The sequence below is a fragment of the Pseudochaenichthys georgianus genome, unplaced genomic scaffold (assembly GCF_902827115.2).
Source record: "Pseudochaenichthys georgianus unplaced genomic scaffold, fPseGeo1.2 scaffold_519_arrow_ctg1, whole genome shotgun sequence".
NCBI classification, from domain to species: Eukaryota; Metazoa; Chordata; class Actinopteri; order Perciformes; family Channichthyidae; genus Pseudochaenichthys; species Pseudochaenichthys georgianus.
In genome coordinates, this window is record NW_027263080.1 from 152,739 (window position 1) to 165,000 (window position 12,262).

At 40.2% G+C, this 12,262-nt stretch overlaps 1 protein-coding gene across 1 annotated transcript in view; it reads right to left on the bottom strand.

Moving 5' to 3' along the window:
• Positions 1-12,262, bottom strand: part of immp2l (inner mitochondrial membrane peptidase subunit 2) — a 147,160-nt gene that overhangs the window by 115,732 nt on the left and 19,166 nt on the right. The window contains 2 exon segments of the mRNA XM_034078946.1: positions 6,942-7,030; positions 7,032-7,046. Of these exon segments, the coding sequence (XP_033934837.1) occupies positions 6,942-7,030; positions 7,032-7,046 (104 nt within the window).

A 12,262-nucleotide genomic window follows, 5' to 3' on the forward strand; every position in this document is an offset into this window, starting at 1 on the left:
TACTTTAAAGAGTCCTCTCCTGCTGATGTTCAGGTGTATATCAGTATGTAGTGTCTCTACTTTAAAGAGTCCTCTCCTGCTGGTGTTCAGGTGTATATCAGTATGTAGTGTCTCTACTTTAAAGAGTCCTCTCCTGCTGATGTTCAGGTGTATATCAGTATGTAGTGTCTCTACTTTAAAGAGTCCTCTCCTGCTGATGTTCAGGTGTATATCAGTATGTAGTGTCTCTACTTTAAAGAGTCCTTCCTGCTGATGTTCAGGTGTATATCAGTATGTAGTGTCTCTACTTTAAAGAGTCCTCTCCTGCTGATGTTCAGGTGTATATCAGTATGTAGTGTCTCTACTTTAAAGAGTCCTCTCTGCTGATGTTCAGGTGTATATCAGTATGTAGTGTCTCTACTTTAAAGAGTCCTCTCCTGCTGATGTTCAGGTGTATATCAGCATGTAGTGTCTCTACTTAAAGAGTCCTCTCCTGCTGATGTTCAGGTGTATATCAGTATGTAGTGTCTCTACTTTAAAGAGTCCTCTCCTGCTGATGTTCAGGTGTATATCAGTATGTGGTGTTTCTACTTTAAAGAGGTCCTCTCCTGCTGATGTTCAGGTGTATATCAGTATGTAGTGTCTCTACTTTAAAGAGTCCTCTCCTGCTGATGTTCAGGTGTATATCAGTATGTAGTGTCTCTACTTTAAAGAGTCCTCTCCTGCTGATGTTCAGGTGTATATCAGTATGTAGTGTCTCTACTTTAAAGAGTCCTCTCCTGCTGATGTTCAGGTGTATATCAGTATGTAGTGTCTCTACTTTAAAGAGTTATCAGAAAACATGACGAGAAACCTCAGGATTTATTAACTCGAAACCTCAAGAGGAATAAAGTCACGCAACTTCATTTGTTTTTCAATCTGCATGAAGTAGTAACAGACTCATTGTGACTACATTACCCAGCATGCACAGGAACTCGTTTATTTTCTCCTCGTTATCTCAGTTTGTCTCGTCGTTGGGGATGTTTTTAGAAACCCCGCGGGCTCCTTGTTTTCTTCGCCTCAAACACTTTGTACCTGATTTCCTCTCAGTGGGTTTTCAGCGTTTGTTCAAAACCAAGTGAGAAAAACAAACCGATGTATTTTACGCGTCTGTCCCCGGAGGCTTGGAGATGACTCCTTATTATAATTATTAGAAACATGAAGTCTGATGCTGTCAGAGTTTCAGCTCCTGGTTTATTTCTGAACTTCAAAGCATCTGGGCTGAAGGAGTTTACAGTCTCTAATAACCACAACATTTCACTTTCCTTCCTCTTCTGAAAACTAAAATACGACGCCTCCAGTACTGCCACACACTCAGCGCCACTAATAACACACAACCACCACGAAAATAGAGTTTAATTTATTTATTAATTTAATTTATGTTATTAATTTATTTTATTTATTAATTTTATTTATTATTTATTTTTTTTATTTTTTTTATTTATTTATTTTAATTTTTTTTTATTTATTTTAATTTCATTTTTTTTTTTATTTACTGTGTTATTATATAACGTTTTGTTTTGAATTTTGATTGTTTAACCTGTTAAGGCATTTTCAAGTAATCAAGAATAATTTACCTACATTTGGATTGATTTTTCTCATAACAGAACTTATGAGGCAACACACCTCCAGTGAATGGTCCAGTGCTTCGTATGTGTTTCTGTATGTGCATTCTACAGTGAAGGAAGTTCTGGGTTTTTAAATTGGACGGTTAATTTGTCTTTTATTCTGAGTGCTTCTGACAGGAAGGCAAGTGCTAGAGAGGGGCTAAACCATAGGAAACACCTGCCGTCGATGAGTCGATAAGTACAGGTATTTGGGTTCAACATGTAAGAAGTATAAAGTACAGGTATTTGGGTTCAACATGTGAGAAGTAGAAAGTACAGGTATTTGAGTTCAACATGTAAGAAGTAGAAAGTACAGGTATTTGGGTTCAACATGTGAGAAGTAGAAAGTACAGGTATTTGAGTTCAACATGTAAGAAGTAGAAAGTACAGGTATTTGAGTTCAACATGTAAGAAGTAGAAAGTACAGGGATTTGAGTTCAACATGTGAGAAGTAGAAAGTACAGGTATTTGAGTTCAACATGAGAGAAGTAGAAAGTACAGGTATTTGAGTTCAACATGTAAGAAGTAGAAAGTACAGGTATTTGGGTTCAACATGAGAGAAGTAGAACGTACAGGTATTTGAGTTCAACATGAGAGAAGTAGAAAGTACAGGTATTTGAGTTCAACATGTAAGAAGTAGAAAGTACAGGTATTTGGGTTCAACATGTAAGAAGTAGAAAGTACAGGTATTTGAGTTCAACATGAGAGAAGTAGAAGTACAGGTATTTGGAGTTCAACATGTGGAGAAGTAGAAAGTACAGGTTATTTGGGTTCAACATGTGAGAAGTAGAAAGTACAGGTATTTGAGTTCAACATGGAGAGTAGAAAGTACAGGTATTTGAGTTCAACATGTTAGAAGTAGAAAGTACAGGTATTGTGTTCAACATGTAAGAAGTAGAAAGTACCAGGTATTTGAGTTCAACATGTGAGAAGTAGAAAGTACAGGTATTTGTGTTCAACATGTGAGAAGTAGAAAGTACAGGTATTTGAGTTCAACATGTAAGAAGTAGAAAGTACAGGTATTTGGGTTCAACATGTAAGAAGTAGAAAGTACAGGTATTTGAGTTCAACATGTAAGAAGTAGAAAGTAAAGTATTTGAGTTCAACATGTAAGAAGTAGAAATACAGGTATTTGCGTTCAACATGTAAGAAGTAGAAAGTACAGGTATTTGGGTTCAACATGAGAGAAGTAGACAAGTACAGGTATTTGAGTTCAACATGTAAGAAGTAGAAGTAAAGGTATTTGGGTTCAACATGTGAGAAGTAGAAAGTACAGGTATTTGAGTTCAACATGTAAGAAGTAGAAAGTACAGGTATTTGAGTTCAACATGTAAGAAGTAGAAAGTACAGGTATTTGAGTTCAACATGAGAAGTAGAAAGTACAGGTATTTGAGTTCAACATGTGAGAAGTAGAAAGTACAGGTATTTGAGTTCAACATGTAGAAGTAGAAAGTACAGGTATTTGAGTTCAACATGTGAGAAGTAGAAAGTACAGGTATTTGAGTTCAACATGTAAGAAGTAGAAAGTACAGGTATTTGAGTTCCACATGTAAGAAGTAGAAAGTACAGGTATTTGAGTTCAACATGTGAGAAGTAGAAAGTACAGGTATTTGAGTTCAACATGTAAGAAGTAGAAAGTACAGGTATTTGAGTTCAACATCTGAGAAGTAGAAAGTACAGGTATTTGAGTTCAACATGTGAGAAGTAGAAAGTACAGGTATTTGGAGTTCAACATGTAAGAAGTAGAAAGTACAGGTATTTGAGTTCAACATGTAAGAAGTAGAAAGTACAGGTATTTGAGTTCAACATGTGAGAAGTAGAAAGTACAGGTATTTGAGTTCAACATGTGAGAAGTAGAAAGTACAGGTATTTGAGTTCAACATGTAAGAAGTAGAAAGTACAGGTATTTGAGTTCAACATGTAAGAAGTAGAAAGTACAGGTATTTGAGTTCAACATGTAAGAAGTAGAAAGTACAGGTATTTGAGTTCAACATGAGAGAAGTAGAAAGTACAGGTATTTGAGTTCAACATGTAGAGAAGTAGAAAGTACAGGTATTTGAGTTCAACATGAGAGAAGTAGAAAGTACAGGTATTTGAGTTCAACATGTGAGAAGTAGAAAGTACAGGTATTTGTGTTCAACATGAAGAAGTAGAAAGTACAGGTATTTGTGTTCAACATGTGAGAAGTAGAAAGTACAGGTATTTGGGTTCAACATGTAGAAGTAGAAAGTACAGGTATTTGAGTTCAACATGTGAGAAGTAGAAAGTACAGGTATTTGGTTCAACAGTGAGAAGTAGAAAGTACAGGTATTTGAGTTCACCATGTAAGAAGTAGAAAGTACAGGTATTTGGGTTCAACATGTAAGAAGTAGAAAGTACAGGTATTTGAGTTCAACATGTGAGAAGTAGAAAGTACAGGTATTTGTGTTCAACATGTGAGAAGTAGAAAGTACAGGTATTTGAGTTCAACATGTAAGAAGTAGAAAGTACAGGTATTTGAGTTCAACATGTAAGAAGTAGAAAGTACAGGTATTTGAGTTCAACATGTAAGAAGTAGAAAGTACAGGTATTTGAGTTCAACATGTGAGAAGTAGAAAGTACAGGTATTTGAGTTCAACATCTGAGAAGTAGAAAGTACAGGTATTTGAGTTCAACATGTGAGAAGTAGAAAGTAAGGTATTTGAGTTCACATGTAAGAAGTAGAAAGTACAGGTATTTGAGTTCAACATCTGAGAAGTAGAAAGTACAGGTATTTGAGTTCAACATGTGAGAAGTAGAAAGTAAAGGTATTTGAGTTCAACATGTGAGAAGTAGAAAGTACAGGTATTTGAGTTCAACATGTAAGAAGTAGAAAGTACAGGTATTTGAGTTCAACATGTGAGAAGTAGAAAGTACAGGTATTTGAGTTCAACATGTGAGAAGTAGAAAGTACAGGTATTTGAGTTCAACATGTAAGAAGTAGAAAGTACAGGTATTTGAGTTCAACATGTAAGAAGTAGAAAGTACAGGTATTTGAGTTCAACATGTGAGAAGTAGAAAGTACAGGTATTTGAGTTCAACATGTAGAGAAGTAGAAAGTACAGGTATTTGAGGTTCAACATGAGAGAAGTAGAAAGTACAGGTATTTGAGTTCAACATGTAAGAAGTAGAAAGTACAGGTATTTGAGTTCAACATGTGAGAAGTAGAAAGTAAAGGTATTTGAGTTCAAACATGAAGAAGTAGAAAGTACAGGTATTGAGTTCAACATGTGAGAAGTAGAAAGTACAGGTATTTGGGTTCAACATGTAGAAGTAGAAAGTACCGGTATTTGAGTTCAACATGTGAGAAGTAGAAAGTACAGGTATTTGTGTTCAACATGTGAGAAGTAGAAAGTACAGGTATTTGAGTTCAACATGTAAGAAGTAGAAAGTACAGGTATTTGAGTTCACATGTAAGAAGTAGAAAGTACAGGTATTTGAGTTCAACATGTAAGAAGTAGAAAGTACAGGTATTTGAGTTCAACATGTGAGAAGTAGAAAGTACAGGTATTTGAGTTCAACAATCTGAGAAGTAGAAAGTACAGGTATTTGAGTTCAACATGTGAGAAGTAGAAAGTAAAGGTATTTGAGTTCAACATGTAAGAAGTAGAAAGTACAGGTATTTGAGTTCAACATGTGAGAAGTAGAAAGTACAGGTATTTGAGTTCAACATCTGAGAAGTAGAAAGTACTGGTATTTGAGTTCAACATGTAAGAAGTAGAAAGTACAGGTATTTGAGTTCAACATGTAAGAAGTAGAAAGTACAGGTATTTGAGGTTCAACATGTGAGAAGTAGAAAGTACAGGTATTTGAGTTCAACATGTGAGAAGTAGAAAGTACAGGTATTTGAGTTCAACATGTAAGAAGTAGAAAGTACAGGTATTTGAGTTCAACATGTAAGAAGTAGAAATACAGGTATTTGAGTTCAACCATGTGAGAAGTAGAAGTACAGGTATTTGAGTTCAACATGAGAGAAGTAAGAAAGTACAAGGTATTTGAGTTCAACATGTAAGAAGTCAAAGTAAAAAGTGGTAGTAAGTAGTGGAGTAAAGTACTGATACCAGAAACATGTACTTAAGTACAGTAACAAAGTATTACCAGCGCTCCAGGTTAAGGAGCAGATGCTCGGAGGATAGCTTTCTGAATGCAGCCCTGGCTTCCTCTCTCTTGTGATTGGAGGAGTGGGTTTCTCCTCCGCAGGCTGCTGCTCAGCAAACACCTCAAATGGAAAACGTGACCGCGTCGCCCTCGTACTATCAAACCGCTTCCGAGAGGCAGTCAGACCTGTGAGATCTCAGTCTGCAGCTTCAATCAGCCGGGAAGACTTTCACAGAAACACCGCGGCAACGTATACTGAGCGCCGAGTACAAATACAAGTAAAAGTGGCGAAAGGGATCCACGGTGCATTCAGGGGCGCCTCGGCCATATTGGGAGGATAGCGTCTCTATATATTCAGCGTTTCCTGTCTGTCGGATCTGATGCATCGGACATGATGAACACTTAAATAGTTCCGTCATGTTCAAAAGGGGCAGGAAGAAGCTGGAAAACGTTCGTGGTCCGCCTCGAGCATAAATTATTCATGTAAATAAAAGTTCAGGTCATCGTCATCATCAGCCACCATATTTGATTCTTTGTTTTAAAGTGCTTCTGGGTGCATGACACAACCTCCCGATTGAATGGCTCACTGCGAGTGTAGTAAGACGGAGGGTTTTCATCGACTCGCATGACGGAGACGACGTCGCCTCGTTGCATCCAGTGACTACAGAGCCTACCGACCGAGGGACGAAGAGACGTACAGGTTCAGCTGGTACCCTCCAAAGATGTCCCACTTACCGTTGTTGACGTCCCGTTCCCATTCTCACCACAGACTACTCCTAAATGCGTCTGGACGCACGGAACGACCGACTTGCTGTGTCTCGGTCGTGTTAGTCTTGTCGTGTTTCTTAATGGACAGTAAAGTCCTTTTTGTCTCGTCTTCCACTTCCTGTTTTATTTTGGTACTCTTGTGCGTCTCGTTCCAGGTCCCTTGACTCCCTATCCTCGTGTCCATGCCGTTATCAACCTGTTTCCACCTGATCCCACTTACCTCATGTCAGCGCTTTCTCTTCAGTGATACTCTTTGATAAACCTTATTTGTTATATTTTCTGATAGTTAGTTTTCATCCCCGAAAACTGAAAATAAAGTATTGTTCTTATACTCCAACTCTCTCTCCTGGAGTCGTGCATTTGAGTCCTACTGCCGTGCGTTTCAACTTCGTGACACGACTGGCTATAAGACGGAGGGTTTCTTTGACTCACATGACGGAGACGACGTCGCCTCGCTGGACTTCGTAGTTCCTGACGCTCCATCGGTTCAGCAGAACGACGTCACAGTCAGACCCCCCCCTCCGGGTTCAGGGAGGGCTGCAGAGACAGAAACAGATGATATGGACTCTCTTATTATTAATGTTTGTACAATGAAATAAAATACATTACTGTCTCGTTGTTTAGTACAAAACGTGTTTGTGATTGATCGGTCATTTCCCTCTCTTGTTTAGGAACGAATAATACAATAGGATTTGTTTGCAACTGGTGCATATCCCCAGATCAATAGGGATGTCCCGATCACCTTTTTTTGCTCCCGATCCGATTCCGATCATTTGATTTTGACAATCTGCCGATACCGATTCTTCCCGATCCGTCTTTATGCAATGCATTAAGAGAAAAAGAAAGGTAACAGATAACGGCTGGTCATCCAACGCGATGAGTTCAGCTATCTTGGCTGTTATTGTTTGGCCTTGTCTCTGTTCTGGGGCAGTTTCTCTTTCCTTTTGAAAGTCTCTGAAAGTGTCGGTTGTTTCCGTGCCGTTACCCGAGTGGCCGCTGTGTACTCGCCGTGTTGTTGTTGTTTGTTTCTCAGGTGGCGTATTAGATTGGTCGTGTTGAACGTAGCTCTGTTCTTTCCTCCTCCTTGCAAACATTGCATCTGGCTGTTACACTGCCTTCGCTTTCAATTTATAATACTTCCAAACTCCTGACATGTTCTCTGTCCCGACTCCCGAGCCACCAGCTGAACGTAGCCTCTCGTTAGCTTGCTGCTGCTATCAGACACTGCGCCCACTCTGTTGCTTTCAGAGGAATAAGCAACCAGGTCTGAAAACAAGCCCAAGCAACATATACATGATGTTGTGTAATTTTAAACCAAAGCTAAGTCCTCAGGATGACTTTAAGACGTGAACATGGTCATTTTTGTTTTGTAACATTAAATACAATAAAAAAAAAAAATTTAAATTAAAAATTCCCGATCCCCGATTTTTTTCTCCCGATTCCGATCTTTTGAAAATCACGTGATCGGATCGGGACATCTCTACAGATCAAGGTTCAAGATTTACTTTCCCTCAACAAGCTTTGGGTTTTTTAACTCAAATGCTTCGCGATAAGTGAAAAGTGAGACAATAACACAGAAGACTATTTCAATCTCACTTCAGGGCTTCCGGCTCAAATCTGCAAAGGAGGTCCATTATCCACTTTATCTATTTGTCATGAAGACAGTTTGTGATTGGTTGCTCATCCCCATCCCTTCTTTAGCGAACAGTATATTAAAAACCTAATAGAAATGTTCTGTGGCGTGTTTAGTGAACGCCTTGCTGACAGCTCCGTCACACACGACGCACTCATTGCTCTGTTTGTGTCAGTTCCCCTGACGACGAGCGCTCCATTACACAGGAAGCGAGCAGGCCATTTCACGCCTGCCGACTTAATATTTCCTAAACTACCCGACAGCATGGAGACACACATTTCTCTACATGCCGTCTCTGATGCCGCTTTCACACCAACGCGGTTCCAGGGCCGGTTCGGAGCTAGAGCGATTCTTACCAAGCTCGAACAAAGTGTCCATCTAGAACAGGGATGGGCAACTTTGATGGTGGTGGGGGCCACATCGTTGATGCACTGGCCACCAGGGGGCGCAGATCCACTTGGAACACACACACACACACACAATGCCATGTGTCGTATGTAATTATTAACAAATATACTAAGTCTGACATCTTCATTGACATTTTACAATCAAAGGGAACATCCTCTAATAAGCCACTGAACAAATATCAGTTCACAGACATTTCATTTCATTTCTACAAGTGGCATGTTTGTATTGAACAGGTTATTAAACAGTGGAATAAAACTATTTTACACTATTGGAAAGCACGGAAAATGTGTGTGTATTGAGATTAACTATTAGATGACACACACATGACACATGATGTCGCCAGGGAAAAGAAAGTTTGGGGCTCTGCTGGAACTGCTACCCCCGCGACCCGACCACGGATAAGCGGGAGAAGATGGATGGATGACACACACATGAAGTCATGAACACTAACCCAGACATTAGTTGTCTAACTTGAAGCTAAAACACTTGTAGCCAGTCTCTGCATTCGAATGTCAACACAGACACAAATGCGTCACAGATTATTTCGCGGTATTTGAAATCATCTACGCAGCTCGCGACGTAACTAAGAGTCTAGTGGATGGTATCAGTACTACACGTAAAAAAGAAATATGTATATATATATTTTTTTTATTATTTACGTTGTTTATTAATTCATCTGAGGGCCGCAAAAAGAGGAGGTGCGGGCCGCGGGCCGCCATTTGCCCATCCCTGATCTAGAAGCAAGAACCGCATACGTCACGCTTACGTCGGAGGTGGGGATCAGCCTCCTGAACAACAACTAAAAGCCCCTTATCTGAGGCATCACCTACCCGTCACGAACCCTTCACCCACGCTCCGTCACAAAACTACAGGTATGGGCGATGGAGGTCCAAATATAGAAATGCTTAGAAAAAGTCCAAATATAGAAATTGAGAAAAAGTCAAGCAGCAAACTCTGAGGAACAGCCGGGACGCCAATACGGAAGTGCCACACACTGCAGTTCATACATGGGCCGCTAGGGACTGGCTGCAGAAAGGAGCAGTTTCCATAGACCCCCATGTTAACATGCCCAACTTCACAGCAGAAAAAAACATGTTTTCTAGCCATGGATGCTAGCCCTCTGCGGCTCCGTTAGGTCCGGGGGGTGGAGTCCGTCGTTATAACTGGAGATCAAGGAATGCAGCGAAACGCAGACTTGGTTCGCCTGCTGTAGTATTAGCTAAATAAATGATGTTGAACAAGGCTTATTAAGCTGAACATCGCCACAATTGTTCTGCTATGTATCGGTACTTCTTTTCTTAACGTGTGAATGACGAGCATTAAGAATAACAAAATATAGCTAATTCTCTTGCAGATTGTCTCATGTGATTATGAATGTAACGTTTAGGGGAACGACACTGTGAGCAGTAACTTGGTATGCATTCATGTTAGCTTAGCTTCTTAGCCTGAGCTAGCTCTGTTTACTTCCAGTTCGGAGGCAGCAGGTCCCGCCTCTTTGCCCTTATTTGGAGCAGGCGGGATTAGACTTGTTAGTGGCCGACTCCGCCCACTAAGGGCTTCACTGCAACTCTGCAGAATCCTATGGGTGACGTCACGGACACTACGTCCATTTATAAATACAGTCGATGGAAAAAGTCCAAATATAGAATTTTTTAGAAAAAGTCCAAATATAGACAATTTGATTATCGCAGCGAGAGATGGAAACCGCTGGTTGAAAGTCGCTTGTGTCGAATGGACATTTCGCAGTGAAGTCGTCCGACTACTTCCATTTGGTTTCGACAAAACAAAAGTAAAACGAGCAGCGCTTCAATACAATCGGCCATTGTTGTTGTCGATGTGAGGGGTTTCCGCACGGTTTGGCTTTATGGCGCAGGCACGTAAACGGTTACGTCATGACGCAAACGATGACGCAGCACCAGTCGGGCTCTGGGCGGTGGGAACAAAACGGAGGCTGAAAATAAAAAACGGTTCGTCGGTGTGAAACGGGCAAAGTCTGAGTTTCCAGCTACATCGCAGAGAGTCGTTTTCACAGCAGTGATGCAGAAGTTATAAGTTATTTGTCACTATTAAGATTTTAATTTTATTATTACGATTAGAGATGTCCCGATCCGATCACGTGATCGGGGATCGGAGCCGATCACGTGATTTTCAAAAAATCGGGGATCGGGAGAAAAAAAATCGGGGATCGGGATTTTTTTTATAGAATTTTTTAGAATTTTTTGTTTTATTTATTTAATGTTACAAAACAAAAACGCCCATGTTCACGTCTTAAAGTCATCCTGAGGACTTAGTTTTGGTTTAAAATTACACAACATCATGTATGTGTTGCTTCCTTTGGGCTTGTTTTCAGACCTGCTTATTCCTCTCAAAGCAACAGAGTGGGCGCAGTGTCTGATAGTAGCAGCAAGCTAACGAGAGGCTACGTTCAGCTGGGGACTCGGGAGTCGGGACGGAGAAAATGTCAGGAGTTTGGAAGTATTATGAAATTGAAAGCGAAGGCAGTGTAACAGCCAGATGCAATGTTTGCAAGGCAGAGGTTCCGCGTGGTGGAAAGAACAGAGCTACGTTCAACACGACCAATCTGATACGCCACCTGAGAAACAAACAACAACAACAACACGACGAGTACACAGCGGCCACTCAGGTAACGGCACGGAAACAACCGACACTTTCAGAGACTTTCAAAAGGAAAGAGAAACTGCCCCAGAACAGAGAAAAGGCCACGAAGATAACAGCCAAGATAGCTGAACTCATCGCGTTGGATGGCCAGCCGTTATCTGTTACCTTTTTTTTCTCTTAATGCATTGCATAAAGATCGGATCGGGAAAAATCGGTATCGGCAGATTGTCAAAATCAAATGATCGGAATCGGATCGGGAGCAAAAAAAAGGTGATCGGAACATCCCTAATTACGATTTTTATTGTATTAATATGATTATTTTTATTTTCCTTTAACGATAGCAGAGGTGCCGAAACACGTGTGAAAATGAAATGTTTTTTGGGTCCGAGAATGTAAACATAGTGAAAAATGCATAACATAGGGTTCTGAATGAGCGTGGCAGAATGACTCTCAGCCAACGTCCAACATGTGGTCCGTATATGGAACACAGGGAGAATGTTAAAAAACGATATCGGAGCGAGACCGTAAAACCAACAGGAAGTGGGACATTTGAAATGTAAGGCATGTTTGTGCTACTACACAGTAACAGCGCAGCAGAGAGTTTTTACAGCGATGATATAATTAGTTATTAGTAATTATTACTATTGTTATTTTACTATGTATTATTATGATTATTTTAATGTTATTATTCATTTTGTTTTATTATTTGTTCACCAATAAAGTCACAGATTTAAGGGACCATTTCTTTTTTGAAAATGAAATCATTTTTTGAGCAAAACATTCAAACCTGTTGAAAAATGGGCGTGGCTCAACAGCGCCACCTGGATCCTAGCCCTATCAGTGAATGTCCTACATGTATGAAAATGGGCGTGGCTCAACAGCGCCACCTGGATCCCAGCCCTATCAGTGAATGTCCTACATGTATGAAAATGGGCGTGGCTTAACAGCGCCACCTGGATCCCAGCCCTATCAGTGAATGTCCTACATGTATGAAAATGGGCGTGGCTTAACAGCGCCACCTGGATCCCAGCCCTATCAGTGAATGTCCTACATGTATGAAAATGGGCGTGTCTTAACAGCGCCACCTGGATCC